Here is a 26,872-nt window from a genome sequence, read left to right as displayed (position 1 = left end):
CCGGTATACAGTACATAATGGAAGTGGCCGTGAGAGTGTCCCGGTATACAGTATATAATAGAAGTGGCCGTGAAAGTGTCCCGGTATACAGTATATAATGGAAGTGGCCGTGAGAGTGTCCCGGTATACAGTATATAATAGAAGTGGCCGTGAAAGTGTTCCGGTATACAGTACATAATGGAAGTGGCCGTGAGAGTGTCCCGGTATACAGTACATAATGGAAGTGGCCGTGAGAGTGTCCCGGTATACTATTAGTTACACGGATTTTTGGCAGGGTATACGGGATGGTATGGCCCTAAAGGGTTTCGTATTTCCTGAGGCCGATAGGCCGAAGGAAATACGAAATACGATACAATGTATCAATAGCATTTTGTAAACAGCGAAGCAGACCACGAATGCGAGTTGTCTCCCGATGCCCGGCCGCAAGATACAAAGACACGTGACCCGTATACCCCATGTAAAATCACGTGATTCCACCGTATTACTGCTGAGAATCACATGACATGACCGTATACCCCCTGAGATTTTCGTATACTCCCTGAGATTTACGAATGCGGTTTGGTACACTGTAGTTTTTAACCAATCAGATGCCTAGATTTTTCTCAAAGGGGTAATAAAGTATATAATGGAAGTGGCCGTAAAAGTGTCTCGGTATACAGTATATAATGGAAGTGGCTGTGAGACGTATTTATTACACAATGTATCAATAGCTTTTTGCTAATACAACTAGCATATATATGTATAGTAAGTAACCTTGCGTTTTACGGCTAAGTCTATTTGTCACTAATTTAGCTATGCTGATCGTAGAACACTCATAGGATAAAAATTATAAACCATTCATTAACCATATTATATTCTTGCTGATTTAAAAAAAAAAATGTTTCATATCACTTGTTTTGTCAGGGAAAATATCCATTTAAATGTTACCTTTCTCATGACAGACATATACATTTGTTTCTATTCTACAGAGATGGTATGCGGTCATTTTCCCTCATCTATACAGAATCCACCTGTGATTCAACTACAGCATGGATGTTTATGCTTGACTATGGCACATCGTCTACCTGTAGATTCGACACAGAGTCTAGAGTCGTCACCAAGCCGTATTTTCTGTATAGCAACACTGACTCTTACGGAAATCCACGTATGTATACTATGTATAATATTCTAATATAAATACAATTAAAATATAAAATAAAGTATAAAATAAAATATAAACTTTTTTATTTTTATTTTATAACTATTATTTCACCTTATTTTTATCAATCTGGTTAGCCCGGATGTTAGCCCGCGTGGGGTCTTATTGTGGTAGGAAACCGGAATGACCGGAGAAAACCCATGTGGTTGGGCAGGTGACCCCATACCGTTTCACGTTCGATCGCGGAATCGAACCCCGGCCGCCTTGGTGAAGGGCAAGTGCGCTATCCACTGCACCACCCAACCACGATAAAATACAATTCAGCTATGTACACTTGTGGGATAGCACAACGTAACACGATGTGCGGTGTGCGCACGATGTGTTCACGGTGTGTGAACGATGTACACGTGTGCACGATGTGCGAACGATAAAAAGATCATTGCTTGCGCACATTTGTCTGCACGATGGTCGAACGATGTGCGATAACAATCGTGGTTGGTGTAAATTGAGGAATGCCTTTACAATATATACGGTTTCGTGTTTAAACATATAAACCTGATTTTTACGTATGTTTCTATATTCTACCTACGTCTGTAAGCTTATCTTCATGTCTATGCATTCTTAAAAGAAATTGTGTTTTCGGTTTTTTTCAAACGACCTTATAATTAATTGGCACATGTGAAATTACAACACAGTCCCGTATACATGTACAGGTAAACATAGCAACTTTGCACATGTACCTGGACAGTAGTTTCATTATAACACATCAACACTTTAATGAATTCAATGGGGATTTTTAGCACATTTTTATAGAAATTGATTTGCTTAATGTCTATTTGAAAGAAATGACATTTGCAGTTGAGGGAAGAGGAAAATATTGGACTTGAGAAGTACAACATCAAAATAAGATTTTAAAGTTAGCCTGAATGAATACAAGTGAAATAATACATTTCGTTACCAGACAAAATATTTTGAAATGGTTGGATTTCCATGAAATTTGCATAGTGTACTTTCTTCCCTCACTCAATCCCATGCTCAACCTATTGTACCATTTGAATAAGACTAGTTTGGGTGATATTTTTGAGAGAAAAAAAATATTTTGTACGAGACATATTGAGATCCTGATACAATTATGAGGCTGATGCAATCTGATTGGCCGATGATTTCTGGATGACGTAATTAAAATTTCCTGGAACATAACTACTGCCTTATTCTTTCGAAGTTCGATGCAAATACGTTGTAATGAGACTGTCACCACATGAGTATTGATACAACGGCAAATATGTTGCATTTTCTTGATCATTCTTTAGTAGCAATAAATCGATATTCCACATTGATATTTTACTGTTGTACTACAAATATGGTCACATAACATAGATAATTAAATTACCTTCCCACAGCAGAAATGTAATGAAGTTGTTGTGCCAGATAGGTTGCACTTAATACCAATACATTGAGTATGAGTGACAATACTAAGAATTACTCCTGCTGTAATTTTGACCATATCGGAATCCATGATGGGGATATGCCTTCTTACCCGAATTATACGTTATAATGTTGATTGTTTTGTGTTTTGCACCATTGTTTATATGCCACACATATTGAATTCAATATTTCGTAAATTTCAGAAGTCAGCAATAATTGGGACAGCGTGAACTTCCCCTACGCAGATGTCATGGGGATATTTATCAAAGGTATGCTTTCATTAATGTGTTTTGTTTATTAGAATTATGGCATGTTTTAATAATTGACCGGATTGCTTTGGCGTCAATATGACATTTATGAAAAAGTTCCCGGAATTATGTTAAATGTGACGTTGATGCGTGTCCTACAATTTGACCAATCAGGGAGCATTACTTGATGTGAATACCGTACTAATGCATTTGTATTAAATGGAACGATAATAAGATATGAACCAATGGATATTTGAATGGCAAGGCCAGGCTTCGAATTATTTTGTGTTAAATTTGATTTACGCTTGAGAAACGTCAGCTTTGTATTTTGCTAACGCATATGCCAGATTTTACTTTCATTTTCACATTACTGTTGTCTTCTCTTGAATATATCTTAAAAATTGTCCGTCGTTGTTTACTATTGAAACCACTGTTTATCGTCAGTGTATATAGTAGTTGAACATGTTATGACTTCCACCCAAGAATCACATCAATATTAATTTATATTTGAAGGATGGTTCCCGGTCTTGAAAGTTGCCAAGGGAATGGACATCTCGCCTGCGACCGGAATATATGATCTCTGGACGAGTACTTACATATTAAACGAGTATAACGATACAAATGAAGCGTTTTCATTTGCCGCCGACACCATGACTTACAAATCGAGTATAGTGGATAATTGGTCAAGTTATTATTTCCGCGCGGTAAGTACTAGGAATTAAAATGGATTGCTTCAATACCCGTCGTACTCTTTCATAGACAATTAATATTTTTTATTTTAATTGGTTGATGTCAGACTCATAAACATATTTGGGCAGTGCAATTTGTTTTGCAAGGCATAAAGTTAAAGGCAGATGCGTGGAAAAGATACATTTCCCAAATTTACGTATTTGATATGTACATCACATCATAATGCGTTTCTTCATTGTCAATTGGAATTCATACAGCAGGAAACCCCTAATTATAGACGCTCAATATTTAACACCATATACATGTTTAAGTGTTTTGAATTTGAGCAATACAGGCCGCGGATCATTCCTTGAATGTGCGTTTATTATTAAATTTTCTTCTAGTTGAGATTATGTTTACTTCTGCATTAAGGTAGTACAGTTGATAAATGAACATGCTTGTTTTTGCCCAGACTTAACATTTAATAACTGCATTTGTTAACTCTCTATGTCCTAATTTCTGAAGTGTACTATGGTTATATTTCAGGTACGTTTGTCGTTCTACACGGCAGGGTCAGAGGCTGGGTTTGTTGTATTCGATGCGCATGGATCGGACAAGACATCTTGGTTTTCATGTGACAGGATACTCTACACATCGTGGACTGACCTAAATCGATACGCGACAAAAGACTACTGTAGTGTGTCAGGGTAAGGTGTACAGCACAAATACATTGGAAATGTTAGAAATATCGTGCAGATTACCATCTCCGTAAACTATTCCTAACACATTAATCGTGTATATTTTATATCTGAAATGCAAACATTACATTCCAGAAACACTTAATTAATTTGTCGCAATTATCAACAAGGATTTTCAGCATTACTTCATGACTGTAAATAGGTTCATGCACCCACATTTTAAAATGAACTCAAACGCACAGTGGTCAAAAAACAACAACAACATAATCAAGCAGTACAATTTATCACTAGTTGAATAACTCGAAAATTATTATCCTATATATTCGATTAAATATCGACTAACATAAATGGTTTGCATCGACAAGTCACGTTGAGCCTGTGTATTTTAATCGGGAATATAAATTTATCAAAGTATAAAACCGCATGGCCATGGCACACCTTACAAACTAATCGAAGTGAATTTTTAGGTGGATGCAACCTACTAGGCTGCAATTTTGAATAGTAACCTTCATTTTTTATCCTAAATTCATTACTAGAAAATGTATACAATACTTATGATAATCAACGCACGCCACCTTTAACAAAATAAATATTAATTTGGTTTTATTTATATTTTCAGAGACTCTGCAAATAGCCGATACTTTTTCCTCGAAAACTCGTTAGGAGCTTCCTGCGACGTTAGTAGGGGATGGTTTGGAGTGATGGAAGCATCATCTGGAAGTTGTACGTGGGAAACGAAAACAACACGACCTTATGCAATGTACAGCTCAGGAACCAAAATGGATACTAATGCAGGTAGGTTATATAGAAATTGATATTCCATATAAAACAGTATTTTGTACCGTACACAAACTGTAAACTTTTGTTTTGTGTATATTTCCCTTCAATGACAATTAAGTTATGTTTTCGTCGGAGACATTTTTTTTTTATAATTATAGTTCAACTATAAAAACACATGATTGCTTTTATTATTTTAGGCTTAAATTACCCATGTCTATATTTCAGCCATGAGTGTAGCAGACGTGTTTGCGATATCCGTATGTAAGTAACATGATAAAAAGCTTACCGTTAGTTTGTTAACCTGTACACAATCCGTTTGCTTAATGACAATCAAATGATGAAACTAAAAACCAAACAAAAACCTTTGGTTGCAAGTGCGATCAAATACATTCATCAAGTTTTTTATGCAATCTATCGGAGTTATTTTTGACCGAAAAGTTATTGAATATTCATAAATTATAGCACGCAAACAAAATACATGTATAAAGTTGAGCTTCGTTTATCCAGTTACATTTAGCGATCTAAAAAAGTGTAAATCAATCTAATACCAGTATTTTTTCTTTGTTAAGAAGAAGCATTGTCTCTTAAAAAACGGTTGGTACCGGATTAATGGCTGCTGGATCAACAAGTTCCACTTTGAATGTTTAAATGTGTCATTTATTTATTATTTATTTTTATTTTATTGTATTTTTTTTCTACTTGTTCACACGCATGCGCAGCACTGTTTTAATACAAGTGTGGTTTTCTTATAATTGCGAAAATAATCATGAAAAATCTGTAATATGTATAAACTATGTTAGTGTGATAAGCTACTTAAAAATTGTTGCTATTATGTTTTTTGATTGGCGCTGTCATATCTGTCACGTCACAAAAACAATATGATGTAATGTAAGGCAAAGTTGCCGTCATCATAGAGGCGACGTCTTATCTTCAAAGCTATAACTTTCATATCTGATTATGTTTCCTTGCAAAGCTATGGACAACATATGTGATATCGTCACCTGCGAAAACGGCGCAACCTGCCTTGATTGGGGCGTTACATACCGGTGTCTCTGCGAAGATGGCTTTTATGGGTGGCTCTGCCAGAATAGTAAGTGCACTTGTTTATGATGCTATAGTGTAGCATTTATCCCCTTTTCAAAAGTGAAAATATAAAAGCCGATAATTCATTATGAAAAATATTACACAATTTTACATTGTAATTATTACGAAAGCCTATTGAACTCATTTTAAGAGAATATTTTTTCGCGTATTAGCGCAAAACTAACCCGTAATAACGCGAAACCTGTGTGAATTAACGCAAAACGAACGCGTAATAACATGAAACGTTCACGTAATAACGAGAATCTTTCGCAAAATAACGCGTAACTAACGCGTAATAACGCTAAACTATCGCGATATATCGCAAAACTAGCGCGTAATAACGCGAAACTAACGTGTAATAACGTGAAACTTGTTATAAAAAGCGGTTTTACGTTTACATAGTATCAGTTGAACCATGGATGAAGAAGACCACGTGTACCAATGCTACTACTTAATTAAAACACAGTCCCCTGAGCCATAGATTGGACCTCTACAATAGCCATGGTCAGCACTAAATGACCTTTTTGTGTTACTTCACTTTACTATTTGGCATACAATGTCATGATGCCATAATGTTCTAGATTACGATCTGTTCAAATGGATTTCCTTGGGTCTTAATGCAAACCACGCCTAGGAACAAAGCATAATTTTGTGGTAACAATTAAATGTCTTATGGAGAAAATTTATATCAGTAAATGATGTGAAATGTAACCTACGTGGTGTACCAGGGGGTTAAGATGAATGTTTGTTCATATGAAGTCCATAAAGTTATAAATGGTGCCATTTGTGAATGTCAATGCAGGACACAAGTATTGTTATATTAAATTTTGTTTTCTAAAGAACCATATGAAACAGGAATTTTCGATACATGACTGACCTATGGATGTAGAATCAATGTTGTGAAAGTGAAGTTTTCTTGGGTAATAAATGGTTTCACGCCAAAAGGCGGTAGATAAAGGGGGGGGGGGGGGCATACAATGGATCACGCCATTTAAGTTTAGCAGAGTATAAATTCAGTGCTAAATTAATATAGTATCGATGACCACAGATGCAATAGTTTTGTCAACCTGGCAAAAAATATAGCCATTGTGAGCATGTAGGCCCCTGGATCTCCTATTAATAAAAACATAGATTTGTGTAGAAAAATATTGTTATTGATTTCATTATCACTAAATCTTGATTTGTTACATTTATTCATCATATAAAACAAGATCAAGATCAATCAACACACGAGGAGATAAAAACCAAAAAAGTACTTTGAAATAGTTTTTGTCACATTTTTTTTCAAATGTAGATCGACAGTTCTATCTAACAGAAATTGGTGCTACATTTAAAAGGTAGAAACGAATGAATACAACTGAAACAGTTACCTTTCTTGTGTATAAGTCTAATCATTATGCAGTTTTTGTGTGGTATCATGTTTCAAATACAGATAGAAGACTCGACACTATTTCGCTTTTGTAAGGCAGTACATAGATTTTTATTTCCAAAAGCTGGTACATGTACCGTTTTGTATTAACAACAGCTGAATTTAAATGTGGTCCAATTAATGTATGGCTATATTTCCATATTAAACTTTATAACCCGTTATTTATATTCGTTCAGTATCTAAAACAAATTAAACTAACGAAATGAAACCAAGAAGAAACAAAAAGAAGTGTAATTTCATATTTGATTTGAAGCCAATAATATGAACATATAATTAGATATAGCAATATCACCGCCCATTTTATTTTCGTTGAATATTCGATGAACTGAAAAGGTTAAGAAACCTTAAGTAGATAGGAAAGTTGTTTACCTATACTTAATGATGAAATCGGTAGATTGAGAGTGAAATATTTGTTGTTTACAGTTGACGGTAATTACACCACGTGGACGGACTGGGCTGACTGTAGTACAACATGTTACGCTGCAGGTACTCAATATAGGACGCGCACATGTACCAATCCAACTCCTCTAGGGATCGGGCAAGACTGCACCAGATACGGTGAACCGTCACAGACCATGAACTGTATCCCAACCCATCTTGATGTCTGTTCTGGTAAGAAATAATCATAATCATACCATGTATACATAACTTTGAATAACTGTATCCATTGTTGAAACGGTACGGTTAGTGAACAATCATGAAGGGCCCGCTATGAAAACATTGCTATATGCGATTAATTGATGGAACTATTCACGAGATTTAACGTGAAATTGTTTTTTTCCCGTTAAATTTTACAAACGTTGTACAATAATATCTGACCATTTCGCTGTGTACTTATGTATGCCGATTGATGTATGCCTATTACTTTTTGATATTCAATATTAAGTTTTGTGTCCATTATTATTATTCTCGGGGCCTATATGACTTAACATTTCACCAGTTCCTGTTCGTTAAGCAACTAACTAACTTACTTTGAAATGCACACGAAATTGTGGCATGTGTGACAAAATAATCAAATTTTATCACGTCTATATCTTATCTAGAATACAACACAGGAGACATGTCTCAAGAAACATCCTATATAATGGTTTGCCCGAGTGATTTCTACATACATGTGTATGCAGCATATTATGGAGACGGCACATTATGCTCTGACGCTAATGCTCTAGCTGACGTTAGGACAGTCTGCCATTTGCAGACAGATCAATGCAATGTGACATTTTCTGATACATTTTTCTCTGGCAATCCGTGTACTGCGTATCCTGGAGCGGTTGTCGCTGGAAGTGCTAAATTCTACTGTGCTAGTAAGTCATTCCTGGACAGAAGGAAGATATACGAGTTTCATATATAATATATACAATTCTTGTTTATAAATATCATCCTTTGAAATATAGTCATTATTTTTTCATATTTGGCATGAAATAAGCCAAAGAAATGTGTCGTATGATTGTTTCATTGTTATGGATATATCTAGGTCGAGTTTCATCGTTAATGATATATTCAAAAAAAAAGGAATTCGCAAATAAAAATCTAAATACATGAATTTTAGTTTAAAAGATAAGGCCTTGATTGAAATAATATTCATCAAGAATGATGCATTAAATATATGTGTATCTTTTTCAGAGAGCCGTGAACGTGATAATTTAAGAGGACGTAAGTATAGGAATTATTTTGAGAAAAGTCCGAAATTCTAATTATTTATATGGCATTTACATCTTCATTTCGTTTTAATTATTATATATATGTAAAACCTGTATCGTATTTGTTTAGCGTGGCGACTGGTATTCAAGGCACCCAGCGGTACAGCCCCGCCGGCTGGCTACGCGGACATCATGGCTTTGTATGATGCATCGGGCGCATACAATGAGTTCGAAACAGCAGCAATGACTGACTTCAGTGCAGGCGGAACCATCTATAAATCTATAATATTAGACAACTGGGGAGTCAACACAACTGTCAGCGCAGTACGTACACCACTCAATTCTTAATACAACTCAACTATATAAAACATCTTTTATCTCATACATGTTTAACTACTGTAAACTGAAATTATTTCTTCACAGTTGAAGTACCTGTTGATACTGTAAATATGATTCTAGTTGATCACCTGTCGATACTGTTAATATTACGTTATAAGTAATACCTTTCTTTCCTGGAAATTTGTTTATAGCTTATCTCCTATCGGTGTTGTAAATATTATTTTATAGATTAAAACTATCGGTGATGCTGTAACATGACTTTAACTCCTAACAATATTGTATATATTGTTTCATTATTTAGCACATGCCGGTATTGTATATATTGTTTCATAGTTTAACACCTTATTATGAATGAGGACAGCGTATGTATTTAACATACCAAACCGTGTCACTTTCAACAAACATTTCAACGCAATTCTGATTTAAACGTGTTCGGTATCTTTGAATGCTACCAGTCTGCGTTTCACTACTTTTTAATTTCAGGTAAAATTATCTGTATTTGATAACGGTCGGGAAGTACAGTATGCTGTCTTCAACGCTATAGGAAAAGATAAAACGAACTGGTTTGATTGTGACAACATCGTAGAATCTTCCTGGCACGATTTGCCTGATGGGAACAGGACCTGTACCAAAAGGTAAATAACACATATCTGAAATGAACATGACCTTTGTCGTCAGAATGTAAATTTAAATGTATACATATCATATGATGTTTACAGTCTACATTGATATTCACTAAATTAATAATGTTCTTGTAAACTGGAGTAACCACATCATAACCTCACCATAGAACGTGTCATTTTCCCATGAGGATCACATAATGAGTTTTTAAAATATAACTGTTGTCCGTAGAAAAAAGAGATGTACATANGTTTTTTTTTTTTTTTTTTTTTTTTTTTGTCAGGTAATGAATGAAACACTTCGTTGAGCTCGAGTATATTTATTATATGACCTTTGTCATCACGTGCGCAATCTGGGTTATCAACTCATAACCTTACCGAAATAAAATACAAGTTCATAACTAATTCATATGAAGCATATATGCAATTCAGTATTTCCTCTTAAAGAGAATCATATATCTACCAAAATAAATAGCTAGATATAATAAACACTATTAATTTATAATTGTAAATATAGCGTTTTGAGGTTACAATCGTATCACATTTAGAAATAATAGCATGTCATATCAAATGTGAATTGAGTTTGGTGTCGCACAAACCAAGTAATAATGCAAATACAAAATTGATTTTGTAGTACCGCCGACACGTGGAAAAGAAACTTTTACCTCCAGAGTGACTACCCTACCTGCACAAATGAGACAGGGTGGTTCCTCTTCAAAGACTATGGGGCGAGCTCCGGATGTGCAGAGTGGGACGTCACGACATCTCTACCAAAGATTTTCTATTCACAAACGCCTGAGCGCGTCGTATGGTCTTCCGGTAAGAATAACATAGCAAACACATTATTTTTTGTTTTTTTTTAATGTTCATAATTAGTTTTTGTGGTCTAGATGGCTTTTATATTTAAACAGAAGTTTAAAAATCTCACTGGTTTAATTTCCCGTTTCTATACGTATTATTAGTTATCGCACCTTTAGCGCTTGCTTACATATTATTGGTTTATATAACTATAACTGCAATGATACGTTCTTGGAAGAGTGAAAATCAATCTAATAAATGTTGCAGGTGATTATATAAAACGCAGGTTTTCATATTTATGCCTTCGGAAAGTAATAGTGCATTAGTCTGAATACGTTTAACATGTTCATAATTTAACCCAAATAAACTATCAATATATATGCATCAAATACAGAAATGATGGAATGAACTATACTTTTAATTAACTTTTGATATTGGTTTGTTTCAGGAAATATGGCAACTGCAGATGCAATGGCAATCTTTGTTATGGGTATGTATATATAAGTACGAGTGATAAAACACACGGTAAATATGTTTGTCGTTGGAATACATAACATAATATACATTATTTCCATAAAACGTCCTTCGAAGACGATATAAGTATGACGTAGGGGAATTCATCAACTTTATAATCATAAAGAACTAATATGAACAATCTCATATACCCTTATAGAAAAAAAACATATTAAAACATTTATTTATTCGACAGACTGGCACATGGTATTTAAGGGTGTTGAAAGTGTGACACCTGCAGCTGGCAGCATGGCCACCCTATGGACTGGAGCGGACACGGAAAACGACAACGACATAACTGCTACGACACTGACTAAGTCCCCGAACCTGGCTTACAAGTCTAGTCTACTGGAAAATTGGGCCGATCCATTCACCTTCATAGATATGGTAAAAAAAAAAAACTGCAGAGACAATGACATGTATACACATACGTTGTGTATCATATGCCTTTTTTATAATATCATGTACGTTACTGATTGGGTCGTTATCGAGATACAAAATAAAAAGCCAGACGAGGATTCGAATTATGATTTAAAGCAGTTTTCTTCTTATATTTAGACATGTGTATGCAACCGGTTATGTATGTTGATATACTGCACATTTGTGTGTTTAATATAAAATCCCTGAATAATATTTTGGTACCGCACAAAATGTAAATTGATGGAAATAAATACATATCCGATGATTCAGTAATTCTCTTTTTTTTTTGAACAGCGTGTCTTTTAACCCAGGCTTTGAAACAGGGAACTAGTTTAATAATATTTTAGCGGATAGCAGATTCTAAGGTTGTTTACTTAAAAAAAAAATGTACAAATGACCTCTTTAAACGAAATCTGAAGAAAAGTTCGAGACAGAAACATAAATGGATCTATTTTCCTGTACAGGTGAAGTATGCGTTCTTTACGGGAGGTGTTGAAAAATCGTATGTGGTCTTTGATGGAAGAAGCACTTCAAAGACATCCTGGTTCACGTCTTCGAAAATCCTGTTTTCGAGTTACAGTGATATCAAGACTGCCAGTATAGACCATTGCAGCATCACTAGGTCTGTATACAAGTTGTAGCAAATGCATAGATGCCCAGAAATATGTTGTTGGTTATAGAAGAAAACAATCAAAAAATGCCTTGTAATTGGATATTTGAAATGAATTAATTGTATACAACAGAATCCCCCTATGTAACGGAAATGCCACTTCTTCACGATTGAAATAATTCGACTGTTGTGTTACATAGGATATATACAGCTTTAAACCCGTTTCCAAATTTTTAAGTCAGACTTGCATAGATGATCATATAACACAGTCAGTAAACGCAAAGGTGGATATATATACAGGTAAAAGTTGGTAACAAACAAAACACCGTCTATTCGGCTACTCTATAGTTGTTATCCGTGCACAAAATAACGATAAAACCGACAAATGAATTTGACGACTTCCCTTTATTTAATACCTTGTCGTAGATGTGCTAAAGTTTAGGAATCCCTCCGTTCAATAATGTAAATATCGTTTTCAGCGATACAAGACGGAAATTCCTAATAACCCATGATGTGACAACCTCGTGTGCCTCCTATCAAATGTGGATGGCAACACTTGATGTTGGGGGCTCTACTTACTGTAATTTTGACAATTACATCGTTCTTGGTGCTTCAAGACCCAATTTTCTGTACAGTTCCTCTGACCAGTACGCTTACCCACTCTCAAGTAAGTTAATATTGGGACATCTGCAAGTGTTAGTTGCGTTGTTCATATTGTATGTATATTTTTTTCTCCCGATTTGATACCGATACGAAAATATCATTTTATTCAAATATTATAAACTTATCATTTTTTTCAGTGATTCAAATTTCAATCGGTCATGTAATTTTATGAATTAAAATCGAGACTGTAATAATTGGTCAATGTCATTTCCTATAGGCGGGACCTGGGATAGTGCAAGTGTACCAAGAGCAGACGTCATGGGCGTATTTATTATAGGTATGTATCAACCGTTCGCTAAAGTAAGCACATATCTAAAATAATGGTTTTCTGTCTATAGGTTTTCTGGATTTAATCATTACGTTAACATGTATTGATATACTCCAGACTTACGTACATGCGGTCAATGTCATATGATATATTGAATCTAGTTCGGAATCATTGTTTCACATAACAAATTATCTGTACTAAGAAGGTACCTTTTGTTTTATATAGTCATTGTCATTTTTCTTCAGTCATCCCGACCTGAAAACAGTTAAGTCATGTTTTTTGCCTGAGGTACTAAGTAATGATTGTACAATCTGTCACGTCAAGATTTGACAAACATGGTTCATGATTTAAATATGACTTTGAAAACCAACTAAATACTTAATTGATCTTGCGAACAATACATTCTCCTATTAAGATAACTATTTCTACAAATAACAAAAACTGTTTTCCTGTCATTAACAGATTTTACGAAATGTGTTTTTTTATTGTACAAATGGGTAGAGTTACAAGATGGTTTCCTTTACGTTGGTTTTCACTAGAATTCATATATTGCTATACAGTTGATTGACATTGTATGCAACGAGACCATGGTTGCATTGAATCGTGATTAAATATGATAACATGTCCTTTCTAATTGAAGGTTGGTACCCTCTAATGAAAGTCGCCAAAGGGGTTGATTTATCGCCGGCTACCGGAGTTTACGATCTGTGGACAGGCACATACACACTGAATGAATACAACGACACAGATACTGCTTTCTCATTCGCAGCATCAACAATGCCTTTTAAGTCAAGTGTGGTGGATAATTGGTCCAGTTACTACTTCAAGGCGGTAAGCCCGTTTTTCAAAGTACTTTATAGTGTTCAAGCGCAGTAAATTACAGTAACCGGCTTAACCTACATTCAACGTGTACAAGCATTATGTGAATACTTCTTTAATAATTGAGCCAATTTATCGGTTAATATATCCACTCAAGATCAGTCAAAGGGAAGTATTTACAGAGTTATGGTCTTGTAACCAACGGTTATCAGAAGCGTGTTAACGTTTTTTGAAAGACTTGTATTATATTGTTCCTGTTCTTTCGAATTGTTGACGATTTCAAGTAAGCTGATGACTTTATAGTTCTACTTAAAATGGTAAACTCATTTACAATCAATTGGTATATTTCACTTCTTGCATAGGTACGTGTGTCTTTCTATGTGACTGGAGAGGAGAAAGCCTTCGTTGTATTTGATGCTCATGGCACTGACAAGAACAGCTGGTTCAACTGTGAGAAAATTCTTTATACATCATGGCCAGATGTTAATCGATACGCCAATAGAGATTACTGCAGCATTGTCGGGTAGGTATATGTGCGATGTACGGCGAATTCGTAGTCTAATTATCGTATGATTGACATGCTGTTGTGTTTATTTCATTTCTTTATTATTTGTTTTTGCAATTGGGAGTTTATTCATAACAGATTGAAATTAAAGGCTTCACGATATTTGAACAAAATACCGCAAACTCAAAAAAAAGGGATTTTATATCTCACTTAATGAGCTGGTGTGAATCCGTCTCCTCTAGAAATAAGGGGTTAACGCTTTAGCACCATATCATTTATATATCATTGATATACAGGCTACGCTTCACCTTCCTTGATTAGGTAAGGAATATTAAGTCGCAAAAAGTGATGTCAATATTCCCCTGTTTTGGCAAAATTTTGCCAATATCTATTTTTGCATTTTTCATGTGTCACCGACTTGAAAAAAAATAAATATTTTGTTTCTTTCACTTAAATCAAGTGACATGATTTAGCCGATATATTATGTACGCATGTGGAATTTATGCACATTTTGTTTGATAATGTAAAGGCACATATAGTTAAATCAACTTTCAATTTATTTAAAAAACATATTTGCTTCTGCGTGTTTATACACAATGTCGGAGTAAATATTTGTTGTGCTGTTAACCTACCCAATCCAGTCATTTATAATGTGGACGATGGTAAGTTAGTTTTTTTTAAAGTTGATGTTCCGAAATCCTTTGTAAAATGTCTTCTGTAGTTCAGATATATTTCATTGTGCATCAGTGTGATATTTTGATACATCACTCAGAAATATTCTTACAGGGACAGTGCCAAAAATAGGCGAATGTTCATGGCGTCCTCGTATGGAGATACATGTTCGACAGACAGCGGCTGGTTCGGAGTAGTTGAAGACAGCACAACCACCTGTTCATGGGAACAAAAAACCTCCAGACCATTTGCCATATACAGTGACACAACGTCCCTTGAAAACTTTGATGGTAAAATATTCCAACGAATCTTCAATAAATAACTGACATGTACTTGTTGAGCTAAATCATCAAAAAATGTTTTCTCACGGAAACGTTCGCTTTAAACATTTAATTCTGCAAGTGTAGCTATAATTAATTTGGAGCAAAATATTTTGGATAAAAATACAAACAAAACAAAACAAAATCCATTTAATTGTAACAACCAATAAAAAAAATCATAAAAATAAAACAGATATACTTAAATAATCTTACATGACAATGAGAAGGGAAATTTTCATAGTAGTCATGTTTGATTTGAAATCATCATTGTAAAAGTAAATACGATTGGGGATTTTTTATTCGTAAACAGTCGCAATAATAATCACTCGGTGCACAAGTGACTGTCTCATAGTCTATGCTGATAAATCCGGGAACTATTTCATCGGAATAAATTTGTCATGTGTATTAATAGTGAAACAAAACAACGAAAAAAAGCGGAAATCACAACTTATTAGCATTTTGTCCTAAATGTGTCCTATCTTTTATACAAATCATTTATAAGTTTCTTTTATTTTACAGATATGGCCGTAGCAGATGTGTTTGCAATATCTATGTGTAAGTGTATTCGCTAGTTATTAAACATTTTTTTACATAACGAGTAAGCATTTTTACTCATTTTGTAAAATATTTGTATAGCTAAATATGTAAAATATATAAAATGATTCCACAATCATAGGTTCTTTTACACGCGTTTAACCATACGTTACACTATTTTTCAGTATATACCCATGAAAGTGGAATATAATAATTCTAATACAATATACAACACAGTTTGTAATCATGACGATATACAGTTAGTTGACTGTTTACATCTGTCATATAAAATAATCTCTAACAATGGGATATTTTCAATTGTTTTTGTTTCACAGCTAAGGACTCGATTTGCGACATAGTGGAATGTGAAAATGGCGGCACGTGTTATGATTGGGGAGCTCGATACCGCTGTTTCTGTGACGGATATTTTTACGGCTGGTTGTGTCAAAACTGTGAGTAGTATGCGGATTGAAAATAATGCAGTTTGTGTGTTTTGGCTTTATTCTTAAAATGAGTATGAAACATTATGGATAAGGAAAATATTGACATAAATACAAATATGTATTTCATTACACCGTTTGACCTCTTGAAGAAAGTATACAAATTATAAGTAGTCTATCAAAAATAAAATTATACAAAATGACACTTGTATAATACTAATATGGAGTTGTGGCGTTTTAAGAAATTATATATATATACCCCCGAGAATATAAAAAGGATATTATCACTGTCGAGACGATGTCATACTTCTGACTTATCACATATTTGTTTAGTGTGTTGAGTTGTCCGAAGTCCATTGACCTCTTTTTCCGGACAAGTTACCTGCATTGTTAAACAATAGATAATGGTTTGTGGACAACTTATCATTATTGAATATAGTGGACGGGAACTGGACAACTTGGACTGACTGGAGTGCGTGTAGTACGTCATGCTACGCAATAGGGACCCAGTACAGATACCGTAACTGTACTGAACCAGCACCAGTTGGACACGGTCTGGACTGCGGTTATCCTGACCTCGAGGTTCAGACCTGTGTACCAGATCACGACGTCTGTCCCGGTAGGTACAAAAGCAATATAGGCATTCACGTAGAGAAACACATACATATATTATATTTATATGTTTATCAGTACTGTAAATATAGATTGCCTATGGAAAATACACGTATCCCTCATGAAACTTTCATGTGGGATAGCTACATCTCATACAAATGCCCCCGATGAACCCAAGTTAGGAAACTACATTTTTGTTCTAAATCCTGACTGGGAAGTGAATGACAACTCTGAGGTTCTACATCAGCGGCAGTTCAAAAGGCCACAATTAGAATAATATAATTTGCAATTAGCTATTTGCTTAATTTGAAAACAATAATAATCATCAATTGCACAGAGTTGATTTATATGATATATTTCTTTTAAATATAACATCAAACTATCCATTGTGTAGAATTTCGAAACAAACACTTGAAAACGGTTGTAAACGCTAGAAATAAAATTGGGAGCCATATGGTTAAATCTTAAGTACAATAAAGACAGTACCTCATTGACTGCAGATAAAGATGAAATCCAATCTCAATATACAATCTTGGTATTGAGACGACCTTTATGATCAACCTTTTTTGTCTGTTTTTTCCTCAAGAATACAACACGGGTAATCTCTTTGAAAGCAAGAACTACACCATGATTTGTCCTGTTGGTTTCTATATCTATGTTGATGATGCATATTACGGCGACGGTACGAACTGTGCCACAACCGATGCTATAAATAGACTGAGAGGATACTGTCACGAACAGACAGACAGTTGTCAGTTTTTCTTCACGGACTCTTACTTTGGCGGGGATCCTTGCGCATCTTATCCGAGTGCAGTCAAATACGGATACGCCAAGCTAAACTGTATCAGTGAGTTACATATATATTGTTTATTGACTAACCTTCAGTAAGTTTTATTTCATGTCAATAACTGCAATAATTAATTCAATTCAGAGGCCACCCTACTATTATTGTAGACGATTTTTTAATAAAAGAGTTCAGTAACAGCATTCTATATTATATCTGCATTACTGAGTATTAACATTTGTCTTTTAACGCATGTGGTTCATTGTATCCTAACGGCGACTGTATCTATGACTATCGTTTAATAAAACAGAATTTGCGAAAAAAAAAAAATGTTTAAGAATCACAACATTAATATTAATTTTGTTTATCAAGTTTCATTGCTGTTAGTTGTCATTCATCGATATAAAAATAAAAGCAGAAATATGCTTATTAGATTCAATTGAGATATGTTTCTAGTTTATTTCATTTCTGTGACATAAAGTATGTTTGATGAAAGTGTTCACCCTAACATGTTCAATGCGTGCTTTGTAACTTTTCAGAACGTGATATACTGGATTCCTATCGCGGACGTATGTATATCTTTTCACATCATTACATGAATATAGATAAATAGTACTAATAATAAACAAATCAGTCGTTGAAATTGACGAGGATTTTATAGGAAACAATAAAAGTTGTTAGAATACTTGTTAATAATTCTTACGTATATATATTCTGATGCAATAACTTATATAACTATCATATTTTCATTAATGAATCACGAGGGCTCAATCATTCCTTTTGCTCGATAATCGTGCTACTGTACCTTTTCAACCAAAATTTCATCATAACAGATCATCTTGTTTATCGTTATTATGTGATGAAAATAGCATGTACGCAAGATTGTCGCGTTTGACTATTTCTATTGTTTCTGTTTCAGCTTGGCGGCTTGTATTTAAAGCACCAGCAGGCAAACAAGAAAGTGGATATACGGACGTAAAGGCGTATTATGACGCAACAGCTAGCTCTACAGAGTCAGATGCGGATGTTACAGATAAGAGAGACTTTAGTACATCAGCTGGTGTCTTCAAATCTAAACACTTAGACGAATGGGGCACATCAGTAACAGCACAAGCGGTATATATGTTATTTATTATACATGATCACCTCATTATATAGCGACTAATAGCAAAGCCTTTATACCAAACTTAACAAGCACAGTTAAAGAAAAGGTATCGATAAATGCAAAATATATTTAAAGACATTTACAGTATTTGCAACGACCTTGAGGGAAGGTTCGTCATTAATTAATACATATATAGGGCATGTCATGTCTGAAGGTCTCTAGAGGACAATACAGATAGACAAACATACAGACTCAAAGGTCAATATCAACCATATTAAAGAAACAATAAAACAAAATATATGTTGTTAAAGTTAAGTCGTCATGTTGTCAAAAATATTTGATAATGATTTGAGTATTATGGCCATTTAAATGGACAGTACAATATATGTACTTGGTATCGAGTTAGCTTCACTTTCCTAATGATATGTATTATGTATCTTACACAGGTTCGGCTGTCAGTTTGGAAGAATGGTAAGGAGGTCCACTATGTCGTGTTTGACGCCTTCGGAAAGACTAAATCTGATTGGTTGGACTGCAGTAAAATCTTGTACTCCAGCTGGCATGATCTTGATGCTACACAAAATGTCACATGCCAAATAAGGTAAAATCAATAATTTACCTAACTAAGCAATAAAGAGCGCATGCATGTATATTAGTAAACCAAATTATAAGCCGAATGAGTAGCTAATTGTTTGCCGATTAATGAGTTTATCAAGCAATCGATTTGTATTATGACATCATTGGTAGAAGTATATATCTTAAGGACGTCATGCATTGATGACGCTCACCATAATACATAAAAAAAGGATACACATACGTCATTATAAAATCATGTTAAAAAAATGTAAAGGACTCAAACTATTTCAAATTTCTTAGAGAAACGATGACAATAACTGAGTATTCATTATGCTATTTAGCATGAAATTCTAATACTTCGTGCTGATATATCAAATATCTATCTGATTTCATATGGAATTTAAAAAAAGCAAGATCAAAATGTTTGCTTATTTTTACTTTTTAATATAAAACTGAGTTTAGAGTTAAATCGGGTTACTTGTCCGTCGGTGCGTTGTAATAGGACCTGTTATGTTTGGCATGACTAAACTTTGTCACTAATTGAATCGACAGATCGTCAGTGATTTGTTTTCTATTCCCCGCGCAAAGCATATTTGCATCGCTGTTTTTCCCCCAATTAGATGTTCATATCTATTGTATCATTGAGTTTTAGATTGTGGAACGATGTTCTAAATTCTGCACATATTACATTAAATGCCAATATACATCAGAAATTCATTACATTAATTATTTGTATATGCATAATGTGTTTGATGTGTCATGTTGTTATATAAATCGCGTATATTGTTGCCATATTTCAAAAATGATATGTATTGTACAATTTGTACAATTAATATTTTCAGCAAACATGTCACAGAATAATTAACTGTAAATATTTTTTTCAGAGAAGACAATATTAAAAAGAGAACGTTTTACCTGAGTCGAGGGGGATACACCAGCTGTACAGACGAAAGCGGTTGGCTGATGTATAAAGACCTAGGTGCAAGCAGTGGCTGTTCTGAGTGGGATCCTACATCAGGTCTGCCGGCCATCAAATACTCTACAGCAACAGAACATGTCACGTGGGCTACAGGTAATACCAATAATGTATACCAGGAAACTGTCGCCGGGCCTAATATTCGCCCTTCAATGTTGAACTTTATATTTGCCCTTCGATGTTGAACTCTATATTTGCCCTTCGATGTTGAACTCTATATTTGCCCAGTGTAAATTTAGCACTTCACCTGTCATTACTATGTTGTGTTTGTTGCACACTTGTATCCACTGCCATATGTAAATGTAGCTGATATTCGGGTTTTTTCATTATTGTTTTTTCCATTCATAAGAATAAATCTTAAGTCTAGGCTAGTGTTCCTTTCTATTAAATTATTTATAACACGTGACGATACATTGACTGTGGTTTAGCGTATGTGTATAATATTTGTATCCCTACCAAACTTAATATTTTGAAATGAAGTTTCAATATAAAAATCCTATCATACTAATTGGCACTGTTAGCTACTTAAAGTATCTCTCCTTATATAACTGCCCCGTCCTCAAATGACTATAGCTGATGAAAGGACGTTAAACAATACTAAACCAAACCAATTACATTATAGCTAGACGACGTAAGAATAACTTGTTGGGCTATATATAAGGTTAACGATTGTACCAAGGAACACCTAGTGTTAAATATCGAGACAGTGAAAGTATTTATCATTCATTTTACATGTTATTTTGATATTCTAAACCAACTTATTTCTTATTTTGCAAGCACTAAATGTTGATTTTCTTATATGTTTCAGGGCCGACTGGAGATGCTGACGCCTTAGCCATTTACATTATGGGTACGAAACATATTCAATTTACCATAGTTAAACATGCGTATGAAACAGTGACGTAAGCGAAAGTTGGAATTGATTTAATTTAAAGCGCTTATTCCAGAAAGCAATAAAATGATAGTAATTTCGAAAACATATTTAGTGCAACACCGATCAGATTTTGTTCACTTTCGGGGTTTTTTATTTCGTTTTTAAGAATTTATCGCCAATATGGCTCTTTAAATGTTACTTCTATGCCGATTTGTTCGTACGTATGCTGTATTGTATTAATTAATAAGAAGCAAAATTAGTAAAATTTCAACAATGTTATATTTATGTTCAATGTTACATTAGATCCTTAACAAGCTGTCTTTGAGTATCAGTAGTATTCCTTATATTCAAGTTCATGTAAAATTTATGAGGTCGTATTTTGCTACTGTATTACGGATCGATTGGACTGCCTCATGATCTTAATAAAGGCAGCACGTATTAAAAAATGGGTTCAACATCTGTTTAATATAGAACAAACATGAGCTGTTTATTTCATAAAGGACATCACCTTCTTTATTATTATTTCAGATTGGTTCATGGCGTTCAAGGGCGTGCAGGGAGTAACAGCTTCAACCGGAAGTCTGAAGTCCCTGTGGGAGTCCGAAGAAACCGAAAATTACCTCGACACTACCGCTAAAACTGTGTCAACAGCACCAGGTCTCACCTTCAAATCATCACTTCTGGAACTATGGCTGGAATCCTTCACTTTTATTGAAATGGTATACTTCAAGTTACTTAAAATTTCATCAACACTTTCCCAATAAGCCTGGCCCGTTCTTAAAAATTACCTTAGCTGTTGAAAGGGCGTAAAGCATTAACAAACCAAACCAAACCGAACCCATATTTACAGACATGTATATATATATATCATTATTTTTGAAACACGATTTTTGTTCTAGCGATATGTGAGAAGTAGACGGATTATGGGGTGTTATGGAACAACCGTGAATATGTTGACGTTTTATCAGCTATATCGTCTTTTTTTAGTAAAATTGTCTGTTTATATTCGATTATTATTGGCTGCGTCACATTGTTATACATATTCATTATGAAAAAAATATTTTCTAAGAAAGTGCACAATACCTGTGAAGCTTAGATACCTTGGTAATATATATATATGTGTACATATGTATGTTAATTTGAGGATAATAAAGGGGAAGTAAGTTACTTTATACTGTGTCAAATATGCTATATGTTCACAGGTGAAATACGGCTTTTATTCTGGAGGAGCCGAGGTCGCATTTGTCATTTTTGATGGTCGTGGTACGACGAAGGATTCTTGGTTCAACTGTGCTAACATCCTTTTCTCCAGTTATGATGATATCGTCTCACAGTCAAAGTCACATTGCAGTATACAAGGGTATGAATTATAATTAACCAGTAACTTATATCGATTGATAGCTTGCTGGTCCGAGAGAGATATTTTCTTATATGGGTTGGGTTACCATTTGGAGTAAAAACTCTCTTTTATATAAATTGAATAATATATGTTAAGCATTTAGAAACAGATCTGTCAATCATGCCACATAAAAATATCTTTAACTTCAGCTTTTGTCATGTGTAATCTAATTATACCTAAAAACGAATATAAAATATTTTTGAACATATTGATTTAAATATGTCCCTAGTGTCATATTTTATTATCTTAAACTTAAAAATAACATGCTTTGTATGATATACTGGAGTGACCAAAAGCCTCAGCGTTGGCTGTCTACTTCACTCACTTAATAACATTACTTAACATTAAGTTAATTAAATTAGGACGATATATCGTAGTTCTTATGTTCGCATCTGTAAAGACAAATCCTGTACATAATTCGCAAACCAACAACCGTTTTTAATTTCTTTCAAATGTTATAAAATCTAGAATTACAAACCATAGATTATATCTTATCAATATTAATCGATTCCTTTTAATTTTCAGGGATGACATAAGGAATTTTGCAATCCTGAAGCAAGGCGGAACAAGTTGTGCTAACGTACAAGGTTGGATGATGTTGTCCGAAAACTCAACTGAACCCTGCGTATTTGATCGCGCATCGAATGTGGAGGCCAATCCGTTTTTCCTGTACAGCAGCAGTAGCATATACAATACCCCGCAGAATGGTACGGAATACGAAAATGTGATGATTTAAGTTTAAGATAATTATAAATTGAGCCTGTATGCCTTCCTCCCCCTCTTTTGTCAGTTGTTTTGTGCTTTCACTTAAAGTTTCCACGATAACCAAGTCAAATATTTCTTTAAATTAGCCAACAATGAACATTCATTCTACTTAACATATGTTTGTCAAAGAGTGTCAATAGGTAACAGTAATACATATTTAGGGAAACAGTATGTTTTTTTGCACTCCGGGGCTGCTAAGGAAAACAATACGCTTAACAATTTTTTGAAAACATTCAGTTTAACGTTTGGAATTTTCTTTGATTTCGGCTAAAAAGTCACAAATTACTTATATTCCTATACAGATCCATGTTATTCATTATCTTTTTAAAAATGAATTTATCTTTCAAAATATTAACTTATGGTCCATAGTGGTACGTGATCTGATTTTAGACCTAAGTGATACATTAATTTCGTTTTAGAATACAAATGCATTTTCCTGACTTTACGCAATCTATCCTGAAATAGCGTCGTCAGCAGCTAAATTAATTATGTTTTAAAATCAGAATCAGCTATATAAAAGATACTGTTTTCTATTACTGGATTATTATCATGATTACACTAATGTGATTATTGTATTTAATTGGTTTGTTTCAGCTTTTACCTATTACTCCGCAGGAATGCCAGCTGCCGACACAATGGGGGTGTTCGTAAAAGGTACTTACATTGTAATTTGCTATTGCAGGTGATATAAAATGAAGTAAATTGCATCATTTTTCATCACTGTTCAAAGCCTTCAAAGAACAAAAAATAATTATTTTTTTTTCAAAGGAATAATGGAGTTATCGCTCTTACAACATGTATTATATATTGTCTTGCCATGGCGTTGATTTGAACGGAAATTTCAACTTAATTATGAATAGAATTCCTTAATTAATGATAAACTCATATAGTTATCCAAACATGTTTAATTATCTTACAAAAATAACAATTTGAATATGTTATCTATTCTTTACATACTGCATACGAATAAAAAAGTTGAGTTTCCTCATCTCGAACTCCAAGTCGGTTGCTAAATAATTTTATTTCTTATTATTTTTAACTTATCGTCTCAATTATCCCGCTTTCACGTATTTATAAATATCGGCTATTGTTTTTATTTAGATGAATTTCTTATAAATCGGTCATCATTTGTCAACCATAAAGAAATCTTTTTACCCAATAAATTATCATCCTATCGCCTCGAAAACCCTCGATCAGTCAATACCCATGCACAATTTAATAACATATGCGGCTGTTTTAAGAATATGGGGAATGTATTATAACTTTGTGAAAATGTGGTTTTAATTTGTTTAAAAACCAGCGATGTATGTGAATATTCAGATTAAATATGTTTAAAGCCAGCAATGTCTTCAACACAGGTTCTTTTAAAAAATATATATATTTTTTTTAGGTTGGTTCCCGGCATTCCACATTGCACATGCCGGCGCTTTATACTCGGCCAGTAGTATTTATGATTTGTTTACGGGGACTTACATAGTCAATGAATACAATGAAACAGCATTCTCCCTCGACACCTACGCTATGACTTTTAAGTCCAGCGCAATAGACGGATGGGATTCTCTTTATATACAGGCGGTGAGTTAGTCCCTCAGAAGTTACGCATCACAGAATTTACTATACAAAGTAATCTTAAACATAATGCTATTCTTTTCAAAAGGTTTCGTTCGATAACGTACATATTTCGGAAAAAAATGCATAGTATTAAGTCGAAAGTCTTTAAATGTTATCATTTTAGATAAATACAGTAAGACCAGCTTGGAAAAAAACTTTTGTTAATAGACCACCTGTTTTAAAAGACCATTTTTGAATACTCCAACTACAGTGTTTTTTTCATGTTAATTGAAATTGCTTTGAAAGCCCACCTACAATGAAAGACCATATTATGCATTCCCTAAGGTAGTTCTTAAATACAGTTTTTTTTATGTGTATGTGTTTAAGGTATGTCATAATATTTAGAAAACAATAACAATATTATTCAGCTTGAATATTATGGAAAAGCGGACCCCGAAATTTCTGATTCTAATCTCTTTTCCCTGATGGTTATTGTTTTCCTTGATCTGTCGACTTTGTTTTTACTTATATCGTTTGCATATGTAAATTACAGTTTGTATAAGATGAAAGTAACACATACAATGTATGCATGTGATTTGGTTTTAGTTACAGTTTGTCAAAAACTAAGGAAACTAAATCAATTTATCTTTGTCGTTTGTCATTTTGACAGAACATCATTTTTTTCAGATAAACTTAAATTCCCAATAACAGAAAGCTCCGAAAAATTCTTTCAATTATTTGGCTATTACATGTAGGTGTCTATGAGAAGTTGTAGTCTACCAGCAGCGACACCGTCAACCCATTGTTGCATCCTGCAGTCATATACAGGTGTAAAACGTCAACATGTGCATTTCATGTGTTCATCGTGATCATCGTATTAGTATATCAACTATGTATTTTCATACTACACGGTTTCAGTTTTGCAATATAAAACTTTGATTTTAATAAATAAAGAGGATAAAGGAAACATCGACTTTTGAAATTGGATAGAAATGAGCGGGTGGTAGAGCGCCAGGCATATTGAACCCGGAGAATACCCTGATATTTATTCAAGAAAAATTAATACTTACTTTAGTGCGTCTGACATGCATTATATTCCTAATTACAGGTACGAGTTTCATTTTTCAAAAACAACGTAGAAGTCGCCTATGTTGTATTCGATGGACATGCCACAACAAAGACAAACTGGTTTGATTGTGATAGAATTTTATATTCATCATACAGAGATCTAACGCGAGAAACGCCAACAGATTTCTGCAGCATCGCTGGGTAAGTTCAATAACTATATAGTATTATTATGAAATTCTATTATATATTGAATTTGCCATGTACAAAATCAGCTTGTTACATTGTATGTAGCTCACATAGGAGTTAACAGACTTTGACCAACAATGTCTTACCGAACAAAAGTATACGAAAGTGTTTTGGTTTCCAGGCAAAACAGCAAACAGATATTGTCACTAATCTTATTTTTCATAAATCTCCTTAGAAAGATAACTTATCTTTTGCACTCTCTCCATTTGTTCTTATTGTGATGCTGTATCATCTGGTCCTTGATTTGACATATCTCTTTTTTTCAGATTTTGTTCCCGTGGCATT

At 34.0% G+C, this 26,872-nt stretch overlaps 1 protein-coding gene across 2 annotated transcripts in view; it reads left to right on the top strand.

The window, feature by feature from the left end:
- LOC110457460 overlaps nt 1-26,872 on the top strand; it is a 123,828-nt gene that overhangs the window by 64,126 nt on the left and 32,830 nt on the right. For both annotated transcript variants that reach the window (XR_002463694.1, XM_021508830.1), the window contains exons 59-94: nt 969-1,144; nt 2,767-2,832; nt 3,325-3,515; nt 4,027-4,187; nt 4,798-4,973; nt 5,184-5,219; nt 5,932-6,048; nt 7,894-8,082; nt 8,514-8,774; nt 9,094-9,123; nt 9,241-9,434; nt 9,933-10,084; nt 10,704-10,888; nt 11,316-11,357; nt 11,577-11,767; nt 12,265-12,422; nt 12,890-13,077; nt 13,291-13,350; nt 13,982-14,172; nt 14,523-14,683; nt 15,452-15,627; nt 16,177-16,212; nt 16,527-16,643; nt 17,071-17,250; nt 17,830-18,090; nt 18,567-18,596; nt 18,947-19,143; nt 19,579-19,733; nt 20,593-20,780; nt 21,493-21,534; nt 22,087-22,277; nt 22,761-22,918; nt 23,483-23,664; nt 24,317-24,376; nt 25,113-25,297; nt 26,382-26,542. Coding sequence is in view for 1 of the 2 variants with exons in the window: in XM_021508830.1 (XP_021364505.1) it covers nt 969-1,144; nt 2,767-2,832; nt 3,325-3,515; nt 4,027-4,187; nt 4,798-4,973; nt 5,184-5,219; nt 5,932-6,048; nt 7,894-8,082; nt 8,514-8,774; nt 9,094-9,123; nt 9,241-9,434; nt 9,933-10,084; nt 10,704-10,888; nt 11,316-11,357; nt 11,577-11,767; nt 12,265-12,422; nt 12,890-13,077; nt 13,291-13,350; nt 13,982-14,172; nt 14,523-14,683; nt 15,452-15,627; nt 16,177-16,212; nt 16,527-16,643; nt 17,071-17,250; nt 17,830-18,090; nt 18,567-18,596; nt 18,947-19,143; nt 19,579-19,733; nt 20,593-20,780; nt 21,493-21,534; nt 22,087-22,277; nt 22,761-22,918; nt 23,483-23,664; nt 24,317-24,376; nt 25,113-25,297; nt 26,382-26,542 (5,244 nt within the window). In the remaining variant the exon portion in view is untranslated. The remainder of the gene's footprint in view (nt 1-968; nt 1,145-2,766; nt 2,833-3,324; nt 3,516-4,026; nt 4,188-4,797; nt 4,974-5,183; nt 5,220-5,931; nt 6,049-7,893; nt 8,083-8,513; nt 8,775-9,093; nt 9,124-9,240; nt 9,435-9,932; nt 10,085-10,703; nt 10,889-11,315; nt 11,358-11,576; nt 11,768-12,264; nt 12,423-12,889; nt 13,078-13,290; nt 13,351-13,981; nt 14,173-14,522; nt 14,684-15,451; nt 15,628-16,176; nt 16,213-16,526; nt 16,644-17,070; nt 17,251-17,829; nt 18,091-18,566; nt 18,597-18,946; nt 19,144-19,578; nt 19,734-20,592; nt 20,781-21,492; nt 21,535-22,086; nt 22,278-22,760; nt 22,919-23,482; nt 23,665-24,316; nt 24,377-25,112; nt 25,298-26,381; nt 26,543-26,872) is intronic.

Source organism: Mizuhopecten yessoensis, unplaced genomic scaffold (genome assembly GCF_002113885.1).
Source record: "Mizuhopecten yessoensis strain PY_sf001 unplaced genomic scaffold, ASM211388v2 scaffold179, whole genome shotgun sequence".
Taxonomy (NCBI): domain Eukaryota; kingdom Metazoa; phylum Mollusca; class Bivalvia; order Pectinida; family Pectinidae; genus Mizuhopecten; species Mizuhopecten yessoensis.
The sequence above is the reverse complement of the archived record's forward strand: the minus strand, read 5'-3'. Positions and strand labels throughout refer to the sequence as shown.